This window comes from Notolabrus celidotus, chromosome 23, assembly GCF_009762535.1.
Source record: "Notolabrus celidotus isolate fNotCel1 chromosome 23, fNotCel1.pri, whole genome shotgun sequence".
NCBI classification, from domain to species: domain Eukaryota; kingdom Metazoa; phylum Chordata; class Actinopteri; order Labriformes; family Labridae; genus Notolabrus; species Notolabrus celidotus.
In genome coordinates, this window is record NC_048294.1 from 3000784 (window position 1) to 3028631 (window position 27848).

Consider the following 27848-nt stretch of genomic DNA (forward strand, 5'->3'; position numbering starts at 1 on the left):
TTCAAAATCTTTTTATTGAAAAAGTAGTATGACAATGACAATGAGAAATACAATTCACTTCTCCCCCCCCCTTTCCTTTTATAAATATGCACACATGCAGGCATGAATACAGAAACATACTTGTGTGTAAACACATACAAATATACCTACACATATATACAGGCACACACAAAACAAAAAAAGTAAAACAAATCAAGCAGCTCACATTTTAGATGACCGAAAAATATTTGAAAAATGAGGCTTATACACTGAAAACACAACAATATTTCGCAAAGTTGGCCTGTGGTGTGTTGGACAGGGCTGCTGCCTTTCAATGTGAGGGTCCTGGGTTTGAATCCTTGAAGGGACTGTCCATGGGAGTTTGAAATTAAACATTTTTGGCACAGTGCGTTTCAAGTACAATATCCAAATAGTGGAATGAAAAGATTTCTGGAAGACTTCCCATGGTGTTGAGGATAGGGCAGCTACCTTTTAATCAGATGGCTCTGGGCTCAAATCCCACCATGGGCTTCCAATGTGAGAAAGAAAGGAAGCACTTCCCTCACTGTGTGGTTGAGTTTTTGCTCTATTACAACAAAACAGTGGGATGAAAAGACCAAGAAAAAGCAGGCAGTTGCAAGCAGCTCTGTGGTGTGGTGGTCAGGTGGTCAGGCCTGCTGCCTTTCAATGCAAGGGTTCTCGGTTTGAATCCTGGAATTTACTGTCCATGGGAGAATGAAATGCGACATTATTGGCACACTGTAGTAAGAACTCTGCTTTTGAATTACAATATCCAAATGGTGGAATGGAAATACTTCCAGAAGAGAGTTTATCCAAGCAGCGCTGCAGTGTTTAGGATAGGCCTGCTACCTTTCAATTGGATGGCTCTGGGTTCAAATCCCACCATGGGATTCTAATGTGAGATGGAGAGGAAGCACTTCCCTCACTATGTGGTTGAGCTTTTGAACTACTACAACAAAATAGTGGAATGAAAAGACCAAGAAAAAGCAGGCACTGCCAAGCAGCTCTGTGGTGTGGTGTTCAGGGCTGCTGCCTTTCAATGCAAGGGTCCTGGGTTTGAATCCTGGACTTTACTGTCCATGGGAGAATTAAATGAGACATTATTGGCACACTGTAGTAAGAACTCTGCTTTTGAATTACAATATCCAAATGGTGGAATGGAAATACTTCCAGAAGAGAGCTTCTCCAAGCAGAGCTGCGGTGTTTAGGATAGGCCTGCTACCTTTCAATTGGATGGCTCTGGGTTCAAATCCCACCATGGGATTCCAATGTGAGATGGAGAGGAAGCACTTCCCTCACTATGTGGTTCAGCTTTTGCTCTATAACAACAAAATAGTGGCATGAAAAGACCAACCAAAAGCAGGCACTGCCAAACAGCTCTGTGGTGTGGTTGGCAGGACTGCTGCCTTTCAGTCTGATGGTTCTGGGTTCAAGTCCTGTGTAGGGAAAGTACAAGATACCCAAAAGGAACACTGTGCTGTATTAAAGCAGAACTTAAAGTCATTGACTAAATGTTAACAGAGGTAATAAACAAACAGAGAAGCAGGCTCATTTTCTCATCTGCTTCTGTACATTCCAACCTGTACATGCCCCCTGCTGGTCATTTGAAAGAATGCTTCTGTGTGAGACATTTCCAAACTGGTAAGCTCATGCACACAGGTGAAAAACCTTTAACTGAGAACAACATTGCTGTGACACAGCTTTGAGGTATGCCAAGCATACTTACCATAAGGACAATAATCCACCCACAGGTGTCCTCATAAAAAAACAAAAACACAAGGAGGTTATCAATCAGGTTGAACTGGTCTCTCTTTGCATCGTTGTGTTTCTTTTAACGGATGTAAACTGATCAGTGTGCTGACTATGAAAGGTTCAGAGGCTTATTTTAAATACTAAAAGCTTTCCTTGTGCCAACAGATACTTCAAAATCAAACCACATTTCCAAAGACGTGAGAGGGTTAAGAGCAAGGTGACGAAAGGTGCAAAGTGTCACTGACAGTTAGGAAGACGAGAAAAGAAGGAGGAGGGTAGCTCATCCGCACAAACTACTCCGACAGCCCAGGCGGCATACCGTTCATTCATTCATCCCTCACCATCCCTCTCAACCACGCACCCCTCCTTCAAAGCTGCTTTACATTCTCGCCCTGTTTTCAGCCGGAGGAGCTGACAAATGCTGCATACGTTTTGTTTTTTAAGTGTGTCTATTTTAGATGCCAGACTTTGTTTATCTGCACATGCAAATGGGGGAAAAATAGCAGGTGATGGCTTGCAGGAACTTGTTAGGGACAACTGAGCTTTGGGAGCGGAGAGGGGGGAAATCTTTGGTCTCAGATGATCAGAAAATAATAAATGTCGGATACTAAAACATCAGGGAAAATCATTAAACCACAAGAACACCAAGTATGAGCTCCTGTCATGATGCACAATAGTATTACTGAGGGGAATGACTCACTGCAGGAATGGACCTGATTAAATCCAACAAATGCCCTTACTACTATTGACTCAGAAAGCAAACTGGGATTTGTTACATGCTGGTTTACTCTGCTGGTTTGCTCTCCACGGCCCGAGACTGGGCGATGACAGTTGACCTGGAGAGGCAGCTGAAAAGTCCACCACACATCACCCAGTCCAGACTGAGACCTGACATCATCTTGGCCTTGGAGGCCACAAGACAACTGATCCTGCTGGAGCTAACAGTGCGAGAGGGAGAAGTACCAACCAGGAGCTGGTGGAGGACTGTCAGAGGAACGGGTGGAAGACCAGGTGCATGCCAGTGGAAGTGGGCAGTCGATCCCTGAGCAAGGCCCACAGGGTTGAGAGTCAACTGGAGAAGAGCCATCAACAACACTGTGGAGGCAGCAGAGAAAGCCTCCAGATGGCTCTGGTTTAAAGAGGGGAGAGCAGTGGGGGCAGTAGAACGCCACTTGGTCACAGGCCGGGGTCTGATCTGCCTCGGCCTGTGTCCAAGTGGCGTTCTACTGCCCCCACTTGGACACAGGCCGGGGTCTGATGCCTCGGTCAGGTCGCCTGGAGGACGGTGTCTGTTGCAAGACCCAAAACACCCAGTGATTCCAGGGAACAACACTGATGATGTGTCCAAGGTTGTGCATCAGATGATGTCTGAAAGACATCACAGGCCCCCTGCTGGACCCCCTGCAGTTTGCCTATCGGGCAAACAGGTCGGTGGAGGATGCAGTCAATATGGGTCTGAACTACATCCTGCATCACCTGGACTCCCCCAGGACCTACGCTAGGATCCTGTTTGTGGACTTCAGCTCTGCGTTCAATACCATCATACCAGACATCCTGCACCAGAAACTCACCCAGCTCACAGTGCCGGCCTCCATCTGTCAGTGGATCACCAACTTCCTGACGGACAGAAGACAGCAGGTGAGGCTGGGGAGCATCAAATCCAGCACCCGGACCATCAGCACTGGCGCCCCACAGGGATGTGTTCTCTCCCCACTGCTCTTCTCCCTCTACACCAATGACTGCACCTCAGGAGACCCCTCGGTGAAACTCCTGAAGTTTGCAGACGACACCACCGTCATCGGTCTCATCCAGGACGGAGACGAGTCTGCTTACAGACAGGAGGTGGAACAGCTGGCCCTCTGGTGTAGTCAGAACCATCTGGAGCTGAACCCTCTCAAGACGGTAGAGATGACAGTGGACTTCAGGAGAAGCCCCCCCCCACTCCCCCCCCTCACCATCCTGAACAGCACTGTGTCTACTGTGGACTCTTTCAGGTTCCTGGGATCCACTATTTCCCGGGACCTGAGGTGGACCTCCCACAAAGACACAATCAGAAAAAAGGCCCAGCAGAGGATGTACTTCCTGCGTCAGCTCAGGAAGTTCAACCTGCCCCAGGAGCTGCTGATCATGTTCTACACCTCCATCATCCAGTCTGTTCTGTGTACCTCCATCACTGTCTGGTTTGGCTCTGCAACCAAACTAGACAAACACAGACTGCAGCGGACTATAAGGACTGCAGAGAAAATCATCGGTGTCGACCTGCCCCCCATCCAGGACTTGTACCGGTCCCGGGCCAGGAAACGGGCAGGGAGCATTACCGCTGACCCCTCACACCCTGGACACAAATTCTTCAAACTCCTCCCCTCCGGCAGGCGCTACAGATCACTGTGCGCCAAAACAACCCGCCATAAGAACAGTTTCTTCCCCCAGGGTGTCACTCTGATGAACACTAAACCATAACAGTGTCATACCTGTCAGATAAATACTCTCTGTAAATATACATGTAGATACACAATGCAACAATTCTCAAAGCAGAATTCCATATTTCTATTTTTTGTATTATTTAACTTCTATTTTATAATGTAAAACTACCTCTGCAACTCACCACTGCACTTTATCATATTATTTTAGCCTGTACATATTAGTCAAGCTATTTGTTGTTTCTTTGTATTTATAGCTAAGGTTATTGTTATTATATTTCATTTTATTTTTTATTGTAGTTCTTATTCTTATTCCTATTCTTATGCCTTGTACAAAGAGAGCACAGTTTACCAAAGTCAAATTCCTTGTGTGTTCAAGCATACTTGGCGAATAAAGCTGATTCTGATTCTGATGTTTCTGAAACCATACTTAAAAATATATTTTTTCACCATTTTACTGGAAGAAAAAAAAGATACCTCTGAGGAACTTATCAACAAGTAATTTAAACCTCCCATATCATCGTATTGTAACGTATTTTGTATTGTACCATTTTTGTCACACCTGTATTATTTGGGGGTCTCATTGTGGTGCATTGGGTAGTGGGTAGTGCTGTTGCCACACAACAGGAAGGTTCCTGGTTCAAATCCCCGGTTGGGTAGGTGCCTGTCTGTGTGGAGTTTGCTTGTTCTCCCAGTGCGTGCGTGGCACTTTGGCTTCCTCTCACAGACCAAGAACCGCTTACTAGGTCACTCTAAAGTGTGTGTGTGACTGGTTGTCTCTCTATTCCATGTTTGCCCTGTGATAGGTTGGCGACCCAATGTCAGCTGGGATAGGCTCCAGCATCCCATGACCCCGAACAGATGGATGACTTTATTGTTTGGTATTGTATCCATCACTTCAAAGTCAGACTGGGAACCATATCCTTCTAACTGATCACAAATACAACTACCAACAGCACAAACTTACCTTCTTTTCATCCAGGAATCAAAGAACCTCCTAAAATATTAAAATCTCATATCCTGCTGTATCATGTCGTTCTGTACCAAACCATAAAATATTTGCAAAAAACAGATAACTCAGTTTTTTTTTTAATTAAAAAAAAAATCACATTTCTTTTTAATATATATTTTTAATAAAGTTAATTTTTTAAGATACCTCTAATTAGTAATGAAATTTTGACTTGGGCAAGGCCACACAACTTCAGTTGATTGATAATACCTTAAAGCTAATAGAAGAAATATGTTTTTAAATTTTTTAAAAGTGAGTTATCTGTTTCTGCAAATTAACTCTTGAATGTGTTGAAGCTTTTGGTGTTATACTGTTTATATTGCATTGCATTATATCTAATTGTCATACTGTATCACATTGCATCACATTGTATCGTATATGTTATCATACCTCATTGTACAATATCTTCTATTGGACATGCCCTATTGTGTCATATGTTATTGGACTCTATATTAATAACTGTATTGTGTTATATATAATATCATAAGGCTTGGAATCATATCATATCCTAAGTTCTAACAGAGAGACATCATTTTAAGGCTCAAAAATCACTCTATCTCTTTCTCAGTGAATATTTCAGGGTCAAGAAAAATAAAAACTTAACATTTTTTTGTCTTACATGACACTGCATCATACCATGTAGCATTGTTAGCATTCTCTCAAATTGTATTGTAAGGAGCTTTCCAGCTGTCCTGCTACATTGTACTACATCTTATCATATGTTATGGTATAGTAGTGTATTTGACTTTACTGCAGTGCTAAAAGACTTATTCAATGGTCTTGAACTGTACCTATAGGACACATAGTTGTGTTGTTTCTCTGTTGTTGTATGTTCAATAGATGGATCTGTATGCACAGCAGAGGCGTTTACAGTAGAAATTTGGGGCATGTTATTGGGCGTGTGCCGTGTTAATTACAAAGACAAGAGAGCAGTGGAGAAGCAGGGGGGGGATTGTAAACACACAGCAGGGGGTGAAAGGTGGAGTACATAACGACCTGTGAAGGAGTCGTTCTCACATTCAGGCTGATGTTTGTCTTTTTAGCTGTGATGTTAAGACGGATCAACAACTGTGATACTGCAGTTAACAAAGACATCACTGAGTGCAGTATCATCACTCTGAGATACATCAGAGCAACCACTGCTAGCCTCTGTATATGGGGTACACTGGAACCACTAGAGCACCAGCGCCCTAAAAACTGCTTTAAACTCCAACACATATCTGTACGTTCTCATATATGGATGCACACACTGTAACAAATTCATATTTACACTTACTGTGATATTTTTAGAGTAATTATTGCTATATGTCTTATTTATTCTTTCATCATTTGTATATAGAATTGAGAAATTATACATATTTCTTCCTGAGATCTTCTGTCCACACATGTATATCTTATATTTTCAATTATACTGTGAGTTAGAGCAGCTGTAACACCCAAATTCACCCCTAGGGATGAATAAAGTATGTTTGATTCTTATTATATTCAGTTAAGTGTTGTATGACAAGGAAATGCTGTATCCTACATTTAAAAATACAAGTTTTTTCTTTAAATAATAATAAATAAATAAATAAACCAAACAGGGCAGAGTTTTTGAACAAGAACAATATAAAAATTAGTTTCCACAGTGTAAAAAAAAAGGACAATGATCAGGATTAGGCAAGGCAAGGCAAGGCAGCTTTATTTGTATAGCGCATTTCATACACGAGGGCAACTCAATGTGCTTTACATTAAAACATTAAAAGCATTGGAGACATTCAGACAGGCATAAAAGAACACAATTAAAATGACAAATATAATAAAACAGAAAAGAAAAGGAAAATTAGAAATATATTAAAAATTACATTAAAATTTTAATTTAAAGTGAGTTAAAATAATCTAAGATAGGAAGGCAGTGGGAAATAAAAAAGTCTTAGTCTTTGATTTAAAAGAGGTGAGAGTTTGAGCGGACCTACAGCTTTCAGGGAGCTTGTTCCAGATATGTGGTGCATAATGACTAAACGCTGCTTCACCATGTTTCGTTCTGACTCTAGGAACTGAAAGCAGACCAGTACCTGATGACCTCAGAGGTCGAGGTGGTTCATAAAGTAGTAGCAGATCAGCAATGTATTTTGGGCCTAAACCATTCAGTGCTTTATAAACCATCAGCAGGATTTTAAAGTCTATTCTCTGACAGACAGGAAGCCAGTGTAGAGATCTAAGAACTGGAGTAATACTTTGTTGGTCCTTGTTAGGACTCGAGCAGCAGCATTCTGTATGAGCTGCAGCCGTCTGATGGACTTTTTAGGGAGTCCTGTAAAGACCCCGTTACAGTAGTCTAGTCTGCTAAAGATAAATGCATGGACGAGTTTTTCTGCATCCTGCTGAGACATAAGTCCTTTAATCCTTGATATATTCTTAAGGTGATAGTAGGCTGACTTTGTAATTGTCTTAATGTGGCTGCTGAAATTAAGGTCTGAGTCTAAGACTACACCAAGGTTTCTGGCTTGGTTTGATTAGATTCAGTGCAGTGAAAAGGTGTAATCAGAGTGAATACGCCAGTTTGATAAGGTGTGTTTTGAGATGTGTTTTGAAAATGGAAAGAGAGTCGATGTTACAATCCTCCTCATATGAATAACATAATTTATTGTGTTAAAAAGGTAAAAAGTGAAGAAAGCAGTTGCATTTTTTTTCATACATAATCTTGACTTCCTCACATTTTTTCATGTTGTATATTAAATACGAAGCGACTTGTTTTTGTAGGAATTTCAAGAGTTGAATTTGTCTCTTTGTTGGCTCTGTACACACTTTCCTCACCACCCAGAGCAATATTGAATCTTAGGATATTTTTGAAAGATGTTTTGGTCCCAAATAATCTACGGATTTTTTTTATATCAATTAATCAATCAATCAATCAAGCTTTATATATAAAGCACCTTTCATGCAAATCAAATGCAATTCCAAGTGTTTTACAGCGATTGAAAAAATAATAATATAAGTAAAAAAATAGAAAATTGGAAAATATCATTACCAACCATAAAGCAGAAATGGATTTAGAAGTAGAGACTAATGCACACTAATTGCAGTAAAATGTATATAAATAAACAACAAAGGGAAATAGATAAGAAATAAGTAACAAAATTACTGAGTCTGACATTGCACTCCGCCTCTGGGACTTTCTTTATCCTCCTCATAAGCTTCCTTGCTGTAGCTTTTCTGTTGCGACTGCTCATCCACCTCAATGAGTTCTACCTCCTCCATATCATCAGTGATCATCACATCATCCCTAGGAGGGAGCAGTCTTTCCAGCTGGAACATGAGATGTTCTGGGAGCCAATGTTTCTCTGGGAATCCCACCTGGAACTTGATGATCAGCTGTCCCTTTTCATAAGGCTCCTTGTAAACCGGCATGCCCTCACTCTGAACACATTTGATGTCACCATGCTTGATTACTTCACCTGGTGATGAGTTGATGATGAGCGCTCTGTCGTCTAATGTTAAAACAGTCTTCTTGAAACCACACAGAGCCTCAGCGAGTTTGATCTTCATCTTCATTACCAAATTATCCTCTTGTCTCTGGAAAACAGCGTGCTCTTTCTGGTCCAGCACAATGATTACATCTCCGGGGTAGGATTAGATAAGTTTTAAACTTCTTCCTACTCCTTTTCGTACATGTAGAGTAAATTGTTTCACTGCTTGCTAATATTGATTTTGTTTCTTTTGTAAAACTGTTTCTTTTTATTTTATGTTTGTATAACTCTTTCTTCTTTTCTGCTTTTTTTTTATTGTATTTTTTACTTTTACATGTTCGAAATAAAGTCATCAAATCAAATCAAATCAAGTAAATAAAAGATAAAACATGACGAGTTAAGACAATAAAAGAGGTAAAGATAAAAGTCTGACATAAATAATAAAAGTAAAAAAAGTGTAACCTCCTCCCACAGCTCCACAGTAATCATATCTTTCATATACTCTTCTTTCTGTCAGTGTATCTCAGTACAAACAGGTAACAGGTTTAGATACTTATATTGCATGTATTACAGGGAAGTTCCTCTGCTGCTTCATCACTCTGTCTGGTGTCTCCTTTGTCCACGCTGTCACTTCTGTGTAATGTTTATGCAGCCAGGAAAAAAGAAGCAAAAAATAAAACAATTGAAGAGTTAAAAATAATTAAAGGCCCTGTGAGGAGTTTTGAACTGGCTGAGAAACAGACTGAAAATGATACTGATGCCTCTTTATTACCTTCAATAGCAAACAAGTCCATCAGCAGCAACACTGACACCTTCTCTGCTGTCATTTTTAATGCCTGAAACCGCCCTGAGGGGGTAGGTGTCAGACCAGATGATGGACATCTCGCTTCAGAAACAGACTTTATTTCACTGTTTTCATGGAAAATAATCACATTGCCTGATGAAGTTGACTGTTGAAGACAACAGGATGAGGTTTTTGTTGAAAACACTACTTTTGCATGTATAGGACAAGAGATAAGAGGTATCGCTTTGTCCACAAGGGGCGCCAGAATCGATACAAAACAAGAGTTCCTCACAGCAGCTTTAACAACAATTAAATATTCAAATAAATATCAAATGATAAATTAAAAGAAGTTATAAATAAGCCTACAGAAAAGCCAGACTTAACAGATGGGTCTTTAATTGACTTTTAAAGTCTCAATATTCCTGTCTCCTCTCAGATCCTGAAGTGAATCAAGTCAAAAGAGTCATCTCCTCACCTCAACCCTGACCTTATTTGACTTGAATGTCTTATGACTGCAGGAAAGCAAGCTTTTAGAGGAGCATAAAGATGTGTTATTGTCTGCATTTGTTTATTTCTCCACAGCAACCTCACTAAACACAAAAGACCTCATACTTGAAGACAGCACAAGTCAAGTCAAGTCAACTTTATTTATATATCACATTTAAAAACAACCAGTGTCGGCCAAAGTGCTTCACAAGGTAAAAAGTCAAAAGTACATGAAGACAAAAATAAACAACAACATAGCAGGATATTACTGTCCTCTTCACGAGGAGACCCAGAGGAAAATTTTACTGCTCAAGGCTTTCTCTTCTAAGTCTCTGGAGACAAAATTGAGATTCTCACTTCAGCCTCATTCAAGTTTCAAATTGTTCTCATTAGTTTCTCCTAAAATTCACAAGGAGAAATAGTTGAGACCATGACATGAGTCTTATTTGAGACTTAAATGATAGATCTCATTAATGGCTAATTTTCTTCTCTTTTTTAAAATATATTTTTGGCCTTTTTGACAGGACAGCTGAAGAGAGACAGGACATGTGGGGAGTAGAGAGCGGGGGAAGACATGCAGGAAATGGTCAACCAGCCGGGAATCGAAGCGGTGACCCCTGCAACGAGGACTATAGCCTCTGTATGTGGGACGCTTAGACCGCTAGGCCACCAGCGCCCAAAATAATCCACCTCTTTAATTGTAATAATCTGGATAAATCTGGTCAGCCCTTTTGCGGCCCATATTTTAAATAAATGGTCTGTCATACCTGGTATGAAATCTCTATCTTTTGCAGTTTCTCTCAAACACACTAAATCTTTGTGAAGTTGTTTTGCTCCAAACAGACTTGTAAAGGAAGGACCATACTGTGAAGTCAAAGAAGAGATCATTTCACATCTAAATAGCTGATCTTGAAGTGGTTCAAATGTTTGAATGAGAATTGTAAGTTTGTGGACGATTACATTGAAATCTTAATTTTGCAGGGCACTATAAATGATGAGCTCAGGCTCTTTCTTTGCTCCATCTGAGCTCAACTTGAGACCCAAAAACTGAGTCTGACAAAAACAAATGGATAAGGTTAGATTGAGACAATTGAGAGAGCTCCCTGATTTCTCCACCTGAGCTCAAAAGGAGTCACAACACTTGAGAAATACCTGAGAATCATTTCAGATTCTGACCAGATCTCCTTTTGAACTGAAAGGGAGACTAAGCTGAGACTCTGGAGGCAAGAATGAGAAACAGGAGACATAAGCTATAGTCTCATTTTGCTTTCAAACAGATCTCATTGTTGCCTAGGAGACATAAATTAAACACTTTTGAGATCTTCTCTCTACATTTATTTTCCTATGGGGAAGGCCAAAGAGAAGAGATGTGTCTTCAACAAAGATTTAAAACATTCAACAGTGGGGGCCGATCTTAAGTGGAGTGGCAAGCCATTCCAGAGCTTGGGGGCCGCTGCTGCAAAGGCTCAGTCCCCCCGGGTTTTTAGCCCTGTTTTAGGCACATCCAGGAGCAGCTGGTTTTTGTTGACCTCAGTGCTCGGGTTGGGTTGTGAACATGGAGATCAGCCAAGTAGGATGGTGCCAATCCATTTAGGGCCTTGAACGTTAAATGTGCAACTTTAAAGTCAATCCTGTGACGGACTGGGAGCCAGTGGAGAGCATGCAGCACAGGTGTGATGTGCTCCCTCTTTTTTCCTGCCAGTCAGACAGGGAGTTATAATCCCATCTGCTGTGATTTATACGACTGGATAAAGTGAAAAAAACATCCTTATAGAAGCATCCGCCTCTTGTTGCAGCTCTAACTGTTATGACTGAGGTCTTTCATTGAACTGTGTGAGTGAAACATCCCAAACACAGGATGTAACGCTGCCACTGAACGCATCACTACCCACTTAATCCAATAAATCCTCATCATAATCATTTCAGCCTCATCCCTGACCTCTCAGAAGCTGGGAAACCTGAAACACTTCAACATATTTCAGCACAGAAACGATCAAAGAGAGGACACCTGTGTCTAAAAATATCACCTGTCATCACATAAATCTAATCAAGTCCTGTTCTGGAGGTTTCCATTCCCTGGGTGGAGTTACATATTATAATAATAATAAAACACACCCTGTTGGCAGTTGACTGTTACACTCATGCAGACTCAGAGGGAATGTGTGCAGGTTATTAATGTGTGTGTGTTTGAGTGTGTGTGTACCTGTCCTAACACACTCTTTATCCCCCCCTAAAAGTCTTCTTGTCATTGGTCCACACCTTAAAGCGGAATGGAGAAAGAGAGGGAGGAAGGAGTGAGGCAGAGAGCGCGAGAGGAGGGGTAAACCGGTTCAGCAGGTATACAGAGGGCCTAACCCAGGCTGCCTCCAGCTTGTTGTCACCGTTATTTTCTGGAGCGCATGCGCGGTGGCGCTTGTTTCCTGCTTTTTCAAATGAGTACCTGTGCTGCTTTTTTTTTTTTGACCCACCTCTGTCGACTCTGCGTGTGTGTGTGTGTGTGTGTGAGTGTGAGAGAGTGTTTTCTTTCCTCCCACCCTCTCTCTCTCTCTCACACTCCCGTTATTCCAGAGCGCACTCGGTATTATTCGACTTTACCTGTCCGGGCTGCACACCTGGCCAGAGACTCACCTGTCCGGACGAACAAAGACTTCTCTAACACTCCTGGATCTGGATCTACATTTACGAAACCAGCTTGATAGAGAAAGTGTGTGAGAGGAGGAGAAGAAGAAGAAGGAGATAAAGCGGATCAGGACTTGCGAAGCGAGAAAAAAGGTGGAAGGAAGGAGAAGAGGGGCCGACACCTTCCATTTTTCTTTTCTTTTCTTCCATATTCGGAGTTTCCTGCCTTTGGAAACTTTAACTCCAAAAACACAACTCTTCTCTTCACATTTAAGGGACTTAATTTTTTAATTGATCATGCCGAGGGCCTTTCTGGTGAAGAAGGCGAACGTTTCGCCGGGAAAGCGGAACTGGAGCGAGCTACCTGATCATGAACGAGGGGACGTCTACATCCCAGGTGAGTCCACGCCACTGGAGTGAAGCTTACCCACAGTGACAGGAATAAAAACAGAAGGAAGGAGACCTCAGAGTGGGGTTTAATGTCACTTTACGCGTAATTTGGCGCTTTTACGCACAGTTTCAGGGGTTTTCGTGTACTTTGGGTGAAAGCAGGAGTGTGTGTGTGGCTGAGGGGTGCGGGTCTGGTTGGGATTGTAACGGGGCAGCTGCAGTCCGGGGCCATCCGGAATAACGGGAAACACAGAGGGCTTGTGGAGAGACAGTGCACTGCCTTGTGTGCTGGACTCAAATGCGTAATTTGGCTTTTTGGGCCTATTTTACCCTCATTTTTAATATTCAACTCATTTTTAATCCAACTTTAAAGTGCATAAACATAAAAAAAATCAACCTTAATATTTTAAAGCACACATAATAATGAAAACTAACCCTGCATGTCTTCACTTTTATGTTCATATCTTTATGATATTTGCCATCTCATTGCTCACTGCGGCCTGTGAGCTATCAGAAGGCCCGTTGCTTTTCCCAAGTCGACCTTCAACCCCAGATTGCAGCTTCCTTACTTCAACAAGCTTGACTCCTATATAAAAGCTTAAAAGTAAGGCAAGGGAAATGTATTTATAAAGCGCATTTCAGCTGTCAAAGTGCTTTACATAAAATGATCAATACAGTTAAAAATCAGTTGAACATTAAAAGACATTTAAATTAGATTAAAAATAGTCATTAAAAATCATAAAATCATATTAGATTGTCAAGAATAAAAAGTTGCAGTTTAAGAAACACATAATTATTTGATTTAATTAAAAGCAGCAGCAAACAGAAAAGTCTTCAGCTTTGACTTAAAGGAGCTGAGAGTTGCAGCAGACCTGCAGTTCTCTGGTAGTTTGTTCCAGATATTTGATGCATAAAAACTAAAGGATGCCTCGCCGTGTTTAGTCCTAACTCTTGAGACAATAAGCAGACCTGTCCCAGATGACCTCAGAGGTCTGGATGGTTCATAGTGTGTCAAGAGGTCACTAATGTATCGTTTAGTGCTTTGTAAACCAACAGTGATATTTTAAAATCAATTCTCTGACAGACCGGTAGCCAGTGTAAAAGTAGCCTTATTATGTAGTCTAACAGGTGAGTTAATGAGGTGTATGAGTGGGTGAGGGGATTGGGATTAAATCTGAGGACTCAGTTGTGATTTTTTTTGGATTCACTTTAGGCCTCAGTGGGAGTAGAATCCACTGTTTTAACCCTCCTGTTATGTTTGTTTCTCCAGAACAGCAATCATTTTCCTGGTTCAATTTGACCCAAGGCATTTTCAATTATCCAAAAGTGTCAGAACCCCCAAAAAATCCCAATAAACATTTATTTTAATCTTATTTTTAACTCCATTACTAACCATTTAAATCAATATTTAGGGCACTGGTGTTCTTTAATTCTCACAGATCATTCTTCAATGAGGATAACTCACTCATTTTACATTAAAATTCATGTTAAAACTTGTTTTAATGCACATTGGAAAGCCCTAAATATAAATACAATAGTTTCACATGACTTCAATTTTTGTTTATTTTATTTTACATTTTTGATTTTTATGAAGTGATGTTGATAAATTAATGAGACACCTCTTCTGTCACATCCTGCCCAGATTTTCATGCAGTATTCAGCTGGTTTGGAGGGCATATACTGCCTAAAATAGGACATAACAGGAGGGTAAATGCAGCTTAATATTAGAATGAAGGAATAACTGTCCTGTCTGTAACAGCAACCCAAGCAGCCTGTCAAAGTGACGCTTTGCATCTTTGCATTTAAATGACATGTGAAGGGGAGTCCACCTCTCATTGAGAACAATCCCCATTGTTGAGTTTTTATTGTAAGACCACGTCAGTATCAGATAACAAGTAACGGACTACACCCTCTCTCTCCAACCATCCCCCCTTCCTCTCCCTCTCTTTTTCTGTCCCCTTTCCTCTGCTTCTCCTCACCGTTAGCTTTTAATCATTGACTTCAACATCCTCTCTGGAGGTTTTGAAACCGGAACATGTGGACGAACTGAACGAATCTTGGTTTTCAGGGGGTTTACAATGCATGAAGGGACGAATCAGGACACAGTTAGTGAGCATGTCAGAGGTTGAACAGAAGCTCTTCCTCTTTACGCACAACAAAAACAAACTGTGACTTTTTTTCCTGGAGTCAAATTTAACCCCTAAACTTTGTTTTAATGCAAGTTTTGACTCTAAAATAAATTGAAATAAGAATCAATTGTTTAGAAATAAGTAAAAATGTTCATCACTATAATTATAATTCATGAGAATGTCCCTTAAAGGTTAAAACTAATCTGTGTGTCTGTACGTAATTACCCAGAGTTAACACTCCCAGCAACGGTTTCAGCTACAGTTTCAGGTATGTGCCGTTACTTGACGTACCTGCCTAACATGTGTTTTTGTGTGAAAGGAGGACACACACACACACACACACACACACACACACACACACACACACACACACACACACACACACAGTCACAGAGGTATGATAATTGCCCTCAGGAACAGGCCCTCTGAACACTTTTTACGAGGCCTCAGATGCCATCAGTTTGGATAGTTTTTGTTTTGTGTTGGAGTTTATTTTTATCTCCTGAGCCACAAACATGCATCTGAGCCTGTTCCTGATGGGTCACCACCACCACCAGAGCCCCGGCCAACCCGGTTTAACCCTCCCTGACTAACACAACAACACAGGAGTGTGTTGACAGTCACCAGGTAAACAGAGGTGGTTTATTTGGAGCCAATCTAAACTACTGAGGAAATGACACAGGGAGTTCAATGTTGAACAAAAAGCATCACAGGAAAGAAATTCCTCCACTAAACTGTGCACTCTGGTTGAGGCTAATTCAACTTATTCATGTCTTTAAAAGTACTTCTCTACCTTTCTTTGTACAGATAGTATTTTGATTTTTATCTAGAATTTTGAGATTAGATTTTAGGTTTCTATATTGTGTGCGAGCTCACTTGGCAATAAAGCTTTCTTGATTGATTCTAAGATATTCAAGTGGGGAAGCTAAAATAAACTGCAGCATGAGAGAGTCTTTGAACGCATCAAAACATTCTTCAAACATAACTAGAATAGAGTAGAAAGGTTCTCTTCTGATCCATCTTCCCACACTCTCTAAAGGATGCAGCTAAGTGTGCAGAGGTGATAATCCTTCCTAATAAGAATGTGAGAAATTAAAAATAGTTCCCCTTTTTGAGATTTTGCTTTTCTTGGCAACCAGAAGCAACATTATCAAAAATGATGTATGCACGATATGCAACCAGTAGATAAAAGCCAAGCTTGTTGTACTGAGAGGACGGGGCTGTGTAACGTCAGGCAGGGTAGCTGAAAGGTGGAGAGAGCTCCAGGAGAGTTCCTTCAAAAAGTACCAGGAACCTAGTGGGCTGCATTTTAGAGCTGCCTAAGGTGGAAATGCAGACATACAGAGTCATTTTGGAACAAGCAAACACAAACAGTTTGGTGCATGGAGGAAAAATCCTGATGTGGTAGACAGATAGATAGATCTTTATTTGTCCTTAATAAGGAGATTTGTTGCCACTGTCTGTACAGGAATACATGTATGAACACAATAAACAATTAAAGCCGCAAGCGGCGATGAACGGGCCCTCGCACACCCGCAGCCGCCGCCTACGTGAGCCGCCGCCACACGTAAACCGCCGTCTGATATTTGCCACCACATGATGCGAAAGCTAGATCTGAGAGTATATACTGGCTTAGATGGCGTAAATGTTCCAAGTTTTTGGCAGATTGCCAAGAAAACCTCCAAACTTGACAGAGTGCCACGCCCACAATTTTAGTCTGAACAGAATTCCTTTAACAATAATTTAATCGTCAATATGTCTGCTATAGAATGTGCCTTGTTTGGACGGAATCGGAGTTAAACTCTAGGAGGAGCTCTCAAAAGTATGCGCCCTTATTTTGGCCCCGTTTTTCACATTCAAAGCTGTATGTGCGTTTGATGCCCCGCCTCGACGCATGCCACGCCCACATTTTTTGTCTGATCAAAATTTGTTCTGATAATTTTTTCTCGTCAAGGTGTCTACTATAGGTTGCCCTTGGTTTGGACTGAATCGGAGAAAAGCTCTCGGAGTTAATAGCGTTTGTATGCACCCTTATTTTGACACCATTTTCATGTTCAAAGCTAGGTGGCGCTCTTCCTGTTGAGTTTGGGATATGGGTGCAAGAGGCTTTTTTGTGCGTCCTGATGCCATAAATGTGCGGAAAATTTTTCAAGCATGTAGCTCAAAATAAGAGGGTTTTTTGAAAACTGTAGGGGGCGCTAGTGAGCACATTTTTTCGACTTTTTTTGCGAAACCCATAAAATGTCGCAATTTTCCCCAGGACTGACGAGTGTGTTGGATGAGGTGAGATTACGTGCATTTTAAAGTCACAAAAATCAATTTTCCAACGTTTTTTTTTTATGCCCCGCCCCAAAGTCCGACACGCCCACAACTTTCATCTGAACGGAATGCCTTTACTTTGTATTAATCGTCAATGTGTTTACGATAGAATGTGCCGAGTTTGGACTGAATCAGAGAAAAGCTTTAGGAGAAATTAGCAAAAGTATGCACCCTTGCACGGACCCATTTTGGCCCATTTTTTCATGTTCGAAGCTAGGTGGCGCTCTTCCTGTTGAGTTTTGAATATGGGTGCCACTGACTTTTTTGTGCGTCCTGATGCCATAAATATGTGTAAGATTTTTCATGCATGTAGCTCAAAAAACTTGATTGCGTAGGGTGTTATTTTTACCTCTAGGGGGCGCTACAGATTTTTTTTTTACGAGACCTATAATAACTTGCAATTTTCACCAGGCCCGATGAGTGTGCAAAAATACTTGCACTTTCATTCACGTTCAGGGGTCCAAAACTGCAATCTCCTATAATATGAAACCCTTAGGGTTACAATAGGGCCTTCGCCACCAGCGGTGCTCGGGCCCTAATAAACATCCACCCAGCCTCACAGCAATGGTGCACCTCATCCCACATATATGCACACACCGGACCCATTACAGTGGCATTCTATTTAGCAGTGCAATGGCCGATGGGACAAAGCTTCTGCCAAACCGGGCTCGCCTACAGTAAGGGGATCTGTATCTGCGACCGGAGGGGAGTAGTGTGAAGACTGAGTAGAGGGGGTGTTGGGGGTCCAGTGTTATAGTCCGTGCTCTGCGTATGATGGCTCTGTTGTTGAGGTCAGACAGGTTGGGTGTGGGGAGGCGGATGATTTTGGTGGCAGTGTTTGTGCTGTGTGTGAGTTTGTTTTTGTTGGAGACAGTTAGCATGTTGTAGTAGCAGGGGGAACAGTAGAGGAGGTTGGATGATGCTTTGGTGCAGTAACAGTAGTGGTGAAATGAAAGTGTGACTATTGGAGGTGTGAACATGTGGTCACCCTCTGCCTGGACGCAGTGATGTCAGTGAGGCTTTCAGACAACCTGTGGAGACTTCATCTTGTTGTTTGTGCACCTCTGACTTCGTACAGGACACTTTGCATTTTAATCAGAGAGCTTTAAAGGTGTTAGCAGGCAGTTTTCCCCTTTGCCTTGTCTTTCTGTTACTTGATAGTTTTTGTGCTTATTCGTCACGCTGTTTGGCTGTTTTGTCTCTCTTTGGTTAGTTTGAGTCCCTTTAAGGTCGTTTCAGTCTGTTTTTAATCAATTTGGGTCTTCTATTGGGATTTTGTCTTTCCTATGAGTTGCTGTTTATCACACAGATGTGATTACATGAAGACTAGAGAGGAGGGGATGAAATACACGGCCGATGTGCAGGGATCCCAGAAGTGCTGTAAATGTGGGAAACAATGCCGCCAGCTACGTGCATAGGCCTCGGCCATTATAGAGGTTATTTTGAGCTACATGCTTGAAAATTAATACGCATATTCATGGCATCAGGATGCACAAAAAAGCCTCTTACACCTATATCCGAAACTCAACAGGAAGAGCGCCACCTAGCTTTGAATATTCAAAATGGCGCCCAAATAAGGGTGCATACTTTTGAGAACTCGTCTGAGGGTTTTTCTCTAATTCAGTCCAAACCAAGGGCAACCTATAGCAGACACATTGACGATTCAAAATCATTAAAGGCATAACGTTCAGACTAAAATTGTGGGCGTGGCAGGCTTTCAGGCGGTGCATCAAAAACACATGTCTCGCCCATGAACAGGAAATGGATTTTTTGGGGTAAAAGTTTGCTCCAAGATTACAGGAATTAAACAGAGGGACTTGTGTTCCCTCTGGGAGAACCAGGTGCTGAAGAAAGCGAAAAACATTACCAGCCAGTCATTACATGTCCTTCGTACCGAGCTCGTACTGACGCCTTCAGCTCGCCGTTTTTATGCACCTGTGAGGAGAACTAATCAAAATCTTTTATCCCGTCTGCTTTCAGGCTTTTAAACTTAGCAGCAGTCTTTGTAGTCATTTTGAATAACATCGCTATGACAAGAGATTATATTGTCTGTTAATCGTTGTCGTATCTTACTGTTATTTATTACATTAACTTATAGCTGTCCTCCACAGACCCTCTGGTCCCATGTACAGACCCACTGCTTGACTTGTGACTTGTAGCATGCATATATGATGGATGTGTTGAAGATGTTAAATGTTGTCTGGTAAGCTGTAAATGAATTGCCCTTCTTGGGATCAATTAAGTTGTCTGAATCTGAATCTGAATCTGCGTAGGTACGGTAGCTACGCGGACCTCCAGCGTAGGCTACACCGTCGATTCAACGCAGAAGTATAAATCAGGCTTTAGACACACCATGCTAGCAGTTTCCACCTGTTTTGAGTCTTTATGCTAAGCTAAGCTAAACTAGTCCTATCCGTCCTCTCACCTAACTTTTTGGCAAGACCTTTCCACTGAAATGCCAAACTGTCACAGGATGAGTTGCTGTATTGATCATCTTTGGATCATTCTTCATCGAGTGACACTGACGGTCTCTGCTCTCCAGTGTCCTCAAGCTGCTGTGAGGTTAATGTTTATTGGATGGGAGGAAATGTAACGGACCCTACTGACAGCCTACTGCTGCTGCAGACAGTACGCCTTGAGCAAACACACACACACAGAAACACACACACACCATGTTTGAGAAAGTTATCTCCCCATTGTTGGCTCCTTCTCTCTGAGCCTGTTTGCTGGAGAGAGAATATGAAGCATTAAGAGTTGCACTCCTCTCTCCCTTCTCGTCGGGGGGGATTTTAAACCCCCTCATACCTTATCTCTCAAACACACACATTTACCTAAGCAGAGACACACACACTTTATTCATGGCAGAGGGAGAAGAAGGAGGGGTGGACAAACAATACGAGGTGAGATTAAATTTCCAGCCAGCAGCCGTCACCGCAGAGACTATCAGCACAGCGGAATAACTGAGACAGATTTAAAGACGTGAGGAAGAAAGTGTGTTGATGGAGCCTCTACCAAAGTATTTAGAGACATTATTCAAGGTAGAAGTCACCATAAATGAAACACATCATTCATCCTTGGAGGCTGTTTTCATACTTTCATACGGCGTAACATTCGTGTCCCAGTTTTTGCAGAAGCACGAGAGCTTAACACACTCTGACACGCACACACACTCCACAGTAAGGACTCTGTTAGTACCTGATGGCCCCACCATCATGACTCTCTGACATCCATACTGAAGGAGATATGTGACTTCGGAGAGCGTGAGTCGCAGCGTACCGTTAACTCGTCTTTGCTCGCCGTGGAGCTTTTATTTGCATTTTCATTTGACTTTTATCTGATGGACGCCCTGAAGTGTCAACTGATTCATTGTCCTCCCTGAGCTGGACCAAAAACCGGCCTGTGGGCCCCTTTATGGTGACGCCTAAGAGACATGGACAGGTGATGAGGCGGTGGGCCTCTGGGCACAGGATTATAGAGGCGTTCTATGACCCTTCATTAGGGAGCAGAACAACTGGTTTAGGTCTATTTGTGTCTCTTTTGAGCTTATGATTTGGTACCTCTTTGTTGTTCTGCTTTTAGAATAGATTTTAAGGTTTTACTTATCACTTTTAAAACACTTCACGGCCTGGCCCCCGAATATACGTGTGATCTGCTGTCACCCTACCAGCCCGGGCGCAGCCTCAGATCCTCAGGTAGGAACCTGCTTAAAGTTCCCGCCACAAAGCTGAAGTCTAAGGGTGAGCGAGCGTTTACTGTGCAGGCTCCTCGACTGTGGAACGACCTGCCTGAGGATCTCAGGCGAGCTGCATCAGGATCTTCTTTTAAATCTGAAAACACATTTTTATCGAAAGGCCTTCCTGTAATATTGTTTTATCCAAGATGCTACATTTATTTTTAATCCATTTTTTATTCACTCATTGTTTTATTGTTTTACTGATTTTAATTGTTTTAATTGCTTTTAGTAGTTTTTTCTTTTAGTTTTTTCTTCTTAAATTGTTAAATTGTCTTGCCAGCCCATACCCCCCCTTTGCTTTGTTCTCTTTATTGTGGGTTTTTATGATGTTAAGCACTTTGTAACGTCTGTTTTGATAAGTGCTTTATAAATAAACTTTACTATTATTATATTAGTATTATCATTCTGTCTCTTTTTCAGTTTAATCTATTGATTTGGAGTCTTTTTCCAGTAATTTAGTGTCCTTTTTGGATTGTTTTCTGTGTCTTTGAGGTTATTTTGCTGTTTTTTGTTATTTTGAACGTCCCTTTCGCTTGTCTTTCTGTTCCTTGATAACTTTTGTTCTTATTCATTATGACTTTTGGCCATTTAGTGTCTCTTTTAGGTTAGTTTGAGGAACTTTTTTTGGGGGAACTTTCTTTATTTTTTTCATTAAACATGGAAAAAACACAACACAGAACATTCCTTGACGGCATCACAGAATATGTATGACAGTGTGAGGAAAAAGAAAACACACTGGGGTCTAGAAAGCTGAATAAAACTAACAAGTGAAAAATAAGTAAGTGGATAGCTAAGACATTATAGCACAATGCACACTTCCCTTTAGTTAAAGAGATATGTTGCTGTAGCCATCTCTTCACAAAGATATCAGACCGTGATTGTAATTGAGCAGTTAAAGCCTCCATTCCATACACCTCCCTCAGCTTCTGTTCCCACTGTACCTCTGTAGGTGGTTGTGAATTCATCCATTTTATTGTCACCAATTTCCAAGCAGTCATCAAGAGAATATGTAACAGGTACTCTTGGTCTCTGGTGTACTTGTCTTCAGGGGTTAGATTGAAAAGAAACTGGCTTGGGGTGAATAGTAAATCAATTCCCAGAGCTTTATCAATCTCGCTCTTTACCCCTTTCCAGAAAGGAAGCAACCTTGGGCAATCCCAAAATATGTGCGAGTGGTCCCCAACCAAGTCTGAGTCCCCTTTAGGTCATTTCACATCTGTTTTTAATCAATTTGAGTCTTCTATTGGGATTTTGTCTTTCCTATGAGGTCATTTTAGCTTCTTTTCTTGTCTTTTCTGCCTCCTTTGGTTTTTTATGGTGCTTATTTTGTCTTCTCTTGGTCCTTTGACCTTTTTGTTAATAGATAGGGTTTCAATTTGACCATTTTTGTGTTTCTTTATAGTTCCTTTAGGTCACTTTGTGTCGGTTTTTAATCAGTTTAGGTCTTGCTTTGGGTGTTTTGTCTTTCCTCAGGGTAAAGTTCTCGTCTTTCCTGCATCCTTTGGTTTTTTATGGTGCTTATTTTGTCTTCTCTTAGTCGGTTTGAAGTTTTTGTCATCACATAATGTTCAGGTTTGACCATTTGTGTGTCTCTTTGTTGTTGCTTTGAGCCCTATGGCCCAGAAATGATCACTTAGACCAGACCCTGACCCCTCAGTCCAGTAACCTGTTCATAAATCTGTCTTTGGCCTTAAAAGTTTTTATGACCTCACATCTCTCTGTGTCTGCCTCAGAGTGTTGTGTTGTTATAATTTGCTCGCCCACACAGAGAGAGCGTCAGGCATCCACCCCTCTGGAGGTGGATTGTTTGAGGAAGGTACAGAGCCGGTGCTGCAAGACCGTCTGGTCTGACGAGTCTAACAGCAATGGTAACGCAGTGTGTGTGTGTGTGTGTGTGTGTGTGTGTGTGTGTGTGTATTTGGGGCATGTATGTGCGTGCAAAATAAGCTGCATTAAACAATAGGCCAGACGTGTGCACACCCACACCCACGCACACAAATACATACACTTATTTGACTCGGCATGTTTGCTAATTGAGGGATCGTGCAAATATGAAGCGGTGCAGGCCGGCTGAGGGTTGGGAAATCTCGACTCCCTTCTTTCTCTCCTTGTTCCCTCACTCCAGGACACATTTCATGTCCCAGCTTAGCCTACTATTAAATGATCTATGTGACCAGATGCATCACATTTAATTGTCCTCCCCCCAAAAAACACACTACTTCCATGTTTCATTAACTGACTCCCTCTCTCTCTCTCTCTCTCTCTCTCCTCACAGTCTCCATTTTCCCTACCTCCGCTCTAATGATGGAGATCGAAGCCAGCATCGCAGAGACGGCGCCGCTCTGCCTCACCAAACAATCTCTGAGTGACCAGCACACGCACGCCGAGCTGCCGTCCAGCACCATGCTGGGACGGCCGCAGAGCCCGGTGGCGCCGCCTGTGGAGAGGACGGACGTGAGGAGGAGGGCGCAGAGCAACTCCACGTACGTCCGGTCCAAAATCAAGGTGAGGAAGCAGGGAGGTGGAGCACAGTGGGGGGTACTCCAGCAATTGGGTAACTTTTTGGTGTAGTTTTGGCTCAAATGATGTAAAGAATCTTGGAGAGAACATTTAAGTATGCATGTTTGTTGTTGTGGAGCAGTTTAGGTGGTGTCTTTTGGAAACATTTACTTCAAATCTGCAGTATTTTTCTTCTTATGTCACGAAAAGGATTTCTGATTGCGAAAAATAGGCGATTGGGAGTTAAAAACCAACGTTTATTGATCAAACTTGTTGAAATACAGATGGTTAAACCCCTTAACCTGGTGTCTCCATCTTTATTTGTACCGTTATTTAACATTTGTCACCTTTAAACTTTAAAAATAGTTGGTTTATTTCCATATCAGGTGTAATTGAAACCATCAGACTTAAGCTTAAAAACTTAAAAACTGTTGCTTCCGTTCTCTCTCCACCTCAGGTCACTACAGGCGAGTTACCTCCTTCCGCTCTCCCTCTCTCTCTCCCTTCCCTTCCTTCCCTTTCCTCCCCTCCATCTGTAACCACACGCACCACCACTGCGATGCCAGTCACTTTGAAAACAACCCCTGACCCCCTGGAAGATGTCTCCATGATGACCTCATCAACAAGTCAGAGTTCACCACCGGGGATGAACGGGGCGTATGCGTGCCAGGTGAGCCGACAGACTCCTGTACCTCAAGATCTCTATTACCTGAAGTCAGCTAACATTTCCTTTAAAGTAAACAACATGTTTATATTTAAGTTACTTTGTGTGTGATTTAATTTACTTGAAGGGATCAGCTTTCAGGTTGACATCGTAAACAAGTTTAATAATGGAGACCAATCCCTGTCTTCCAATCGTGTCCATATCGGCTGTTTTTAACAGATAAAGAGAAAACAGCAGCGAACAAACAAATATATAGTTACTGAGATAACACTTTGGAACCTTTATTCATGACTTTTTTTTTTTTTTTTAAACTTTGTTTATTGATTTTAACATAGAAAAACAGTCACATCCAAAATTAGAGGTTTGTACATTTTCCACAGATGACACACGAAATACATAACAACAAATAACCCCCTACCCTGACACATACTCCCTCCAGGATTAACTAATTAGAATTAGAAACACATGAAAGCAATGATCTAAACATAGTAAGACACACCATGGTGATGCTCAGTCTAAAGACACACAGCAAGCCGAGCTACTTGTTTTTAACTAATCAGAATAATAACCACATTTTGTCTTTATTACTTAGAATAGCAGCTGAGGACAATGGCTTCTATGTTGTCTACTATTTCTAATTAACCCCTTAATTTGTAACATTTCCACCTTTATGGTTAGAATAGCTAAAGGTAGCAATCACAGGCTGCATTGGTGTTTTATTTTGAAAGCAGACAACTTAAAATAATGTCAAAATATTTAAATACAGGGGCGCCATTGGCCTAGCACCCCACATACAGATGCTATAGCCCTCATTGCAGAGGTCATAGCCTCGATTCCAGTCTCAACTATTTCCTGCATGTCCTCCCCCTCTCTCTACTCCCCACATTTCCTGTCTCTCTTCAGCTGTCCTATCCATTGAAAGTAAAAATGCCCAAAAATATAACTTAAAAATATATATATATTTAAATACATAGATAATAGAAAAGACAAAAAGTACTTGGTTGCACTGGTTGCCAGTTTGATAAGACCATTTAGTGCTTGTCATCCTCTCTCTCTGTTCCCCATAGTATTTGTCTTTGTTCAGCTGCTGTATAAAATAAATATAATTCATATAATGTTAAAAAATATAAATAAATAATGATAAAAAAAATTGACGACAACTTGAGTTTACCTTGGTTTTGACAAACAGTGGTCCGAGGGTCAATGAGAATTTTGTTTATGTTGCACTTTTGCATGAAAATATTAATCATATACCAACTGTTGTTTTTGTGCACTTTGTTTTTTTACTGTGCAAAAAGTGCAGAAATGCAGGCTTTCAAATATGGATGTCAACAACAGCAACAAAAATTGAGCATGATCTAATTCAGGGACAAAAAAACTGCACACTGCACCTTTAATTTGAAAAATCCTTCATGGCCTTGTGTAACAGTGAAGTGAAATTCTCCTCTGTTGTTGCTGCAGGTTTGCCAGAAGACTTTCCAGTACCAGCGGATGTTAAACAGACACATCAAGTGTCACAACGAGACCAAGAGACACCTGTGCAGCTTCTGCGGCAAAGGTTTCAACGACACCTTTGACCTCAAGAGACACGTACGCACACACACAGGTAGGTCCACACTCCCACGTTAACACGCTTCCATTAACACTAATGCAAGAAAGCATATCAACCATTTTTTGTATTGTTTTTCCTGCAGGAGTCCGTCCCTACAAGTGCACCCTCTGCGACAAGGCGTTCACCCAGCGCTGCTCCCTGGAGTCCCACATGAAGAAGATCCACAGCGTCACCCTGAAGTACGCCTACAAGGAGCGACGGAACAAGCTGTACGTGTGCGAGGAGTGCGGCCACACGGCAAACACTCAGGACGATCTCCTGATCCACCTGCACTCGCTTCACCCCGACAGCCACCTGCTGAAGGGGAAGGCCTTGAGGAAAGGAGGAGGAGGAGGAATGGATGACGGGTCGTCCCCCGGCTCTCCTCAGGGGGCGGATAGCGATGATACCTCGGGGTCAGGTGACAACTAAGAGAACGAGCATCAAAGGGACAAACTCAGGGGGGGGATGAAGGACGGATGGATGGATGTTTGATGATGGACGATGAAGATGAAGAGGTGGAAGAAAGTGAGGGAAAGCGTGAGTGAATGTGTAAATAAAATACGTGTGCATGGATTTGGGTTTCTGTAAATAGCAAACTGCGATGTTAAATAATGAAATAATGCATCAACAAACCGTTATGGACTTATCTTTATATTTACGTGGGGTTGTGATGTGGATGAACTCTATCATGTCTGATGTATTGCATGTGAATATTTCCTGTGGGCTTGTCTGTACAGTAAGAAGAGATTTTGTATGAAACATTTGTTCATTAAAGGGAGTAATATATTAAAAAACTGACTGTGCTGTCATTGTCTGCAAAATAATCAATGCATCCTGGTGTGATAGCAACCGAAGTCCAAGGTGTTAACAACTCTGGAAGATGGGTTTCAAGGCCACTGAGACTGCTAGAGAAGAAAGCTGCTGTAGTCGTAGTTCAGTTGGAGTTTGCATGGAAACCCATCAATAAGACTTGGCGTAGTTAAGATGAGAATTCACTGGTGCACCTTGCATGAAGTCCATTCTTAATTCTGCTCTTACAGATGTTTAGCAGGATGGAACCTGGGTAAGACCTCCCACTATTAATAATAATAATAATAATAATAATAATAAATTGTATTTATATAGCGCCTTTTAAAAACATGTTTACAAAGTGCTTTACAGAGTGCAAGACATAGCGAGTGAAAACAATAAAGTACATAACAGAGGTAAGTCAAGTCAAGTCAAGTCAACTTTATTTATATAGCACATTTAAAAACAACCAGTGTTGGCCAAAGTGCTTTACAAGGTAAAAAGTCAAAATTACATGAAGACAACAATAAAAAACAACATAACAGGATATTAATGTCCTCTTCACGAGGAGAAGGCCAAAGAGAAGAGATGGGTCTTCAACAAAGATTTAAAACATTCAACAGTTGGGGCCGATCTTAATTGGAGTGGCAAGCCATTCCAGAGCTTGGGGGCCGCTGCTGCAAAGGCTCGGTCTCCCCGGGTTTTAAGGCGACTTTTAGGTACATCCAAGAGCAGCTGGTTTGTTGACCTCAGTGCTCGGGTTGGGTTGTGAGCATGGAGAAGATCAGCCAAGTAGGATGGTGCCAATCCATTTAGGGCCTTGTATGTTAAAAGTGCAACTTTAAAATCAATCCTGTGACGGACTGGGAGCCAGTGGAGAGCACGCAGCACAGGTGTGATGTGCTCCCTCTTTTTCCTGCCAGTCAGGAGGCGAGCTGCCGCATGCTGTACAAGCTGCAGGCGCTGAATAGACGCCATGTCTAAGCCGACATACAAAGAATTACAATAATCAAGCCTAGCCGTAATAAAGGCATGTACAACTCTCTCTAGATCCTTAGGAGGGAGATATGCCTGTAAGGAGAGCTAAAATGAGTTAAGTAAAAACAATAATAAAAACATGCAGAAATTAAAAAGTCAGCGATGAGTTAAGAACTAAAAGCACATTTGAAAAATTGTGTTTTTAAAAGAGATTTAAAAGAGGACAAGGATGTG

At 41.6% G+C, this 27848-nt stretch overlaps 1 protein-coding gene across 1 annotated transcript; it reads left to right on the top strand.

Annotated features, from left to right (window-relative positions):
* Positions 1-12235: 12235 nt before the first annotated feature.
* Positions 12236-26645, top strand: ovol1a (ovo-like zinc finger 1a). Its single transcript, XM_034677132.1, has 5 exons — positions 12236-12916; positions 23366-23595; positions 24047-24259; positions 25715-25859; positions 25948-26645. Exons 1-5 carry the CDS (start codon positions 12817-12819, stop codon positions 26274-26276), a joined length of 1017 nt encoding a protein of 338 aa, XP_034533023.1. The 5' UTR covers positions 12236-12816; the 3' UTR covers positions 26277-26645.
* Positions 26646-27848: the final 1203 nt, after the last annotated feature.

What these genes read in the sequence shown, in the direction of transcription:
- ovol1a (XM_034677132.1), top strand. Translation starts at nt 12,817, where the DNA reads ATGCCGAGGGCCTTTCTGGTGAAGAAGGCGAACGTTTCGCCGGGAAAG. An exon ending in AGGGGACGTCTACATCCCAG is followed by an intron (nt 12,917 to 23,365) that starts GTGAGTCCACGC and finishes CTCTCCTCACAG; the next exon opens with TCTCCATTTTCCCTACCTCC. An exon ending in ACGGGGCGTATGCGTGCCAG is followed by an intron (nt 24,260 to 25,714) that starts GTGAGCCGACAG and finishes TTGTTGCTGCAG; the next exon opens with GTTTGCCAGAAGACTTTCCA.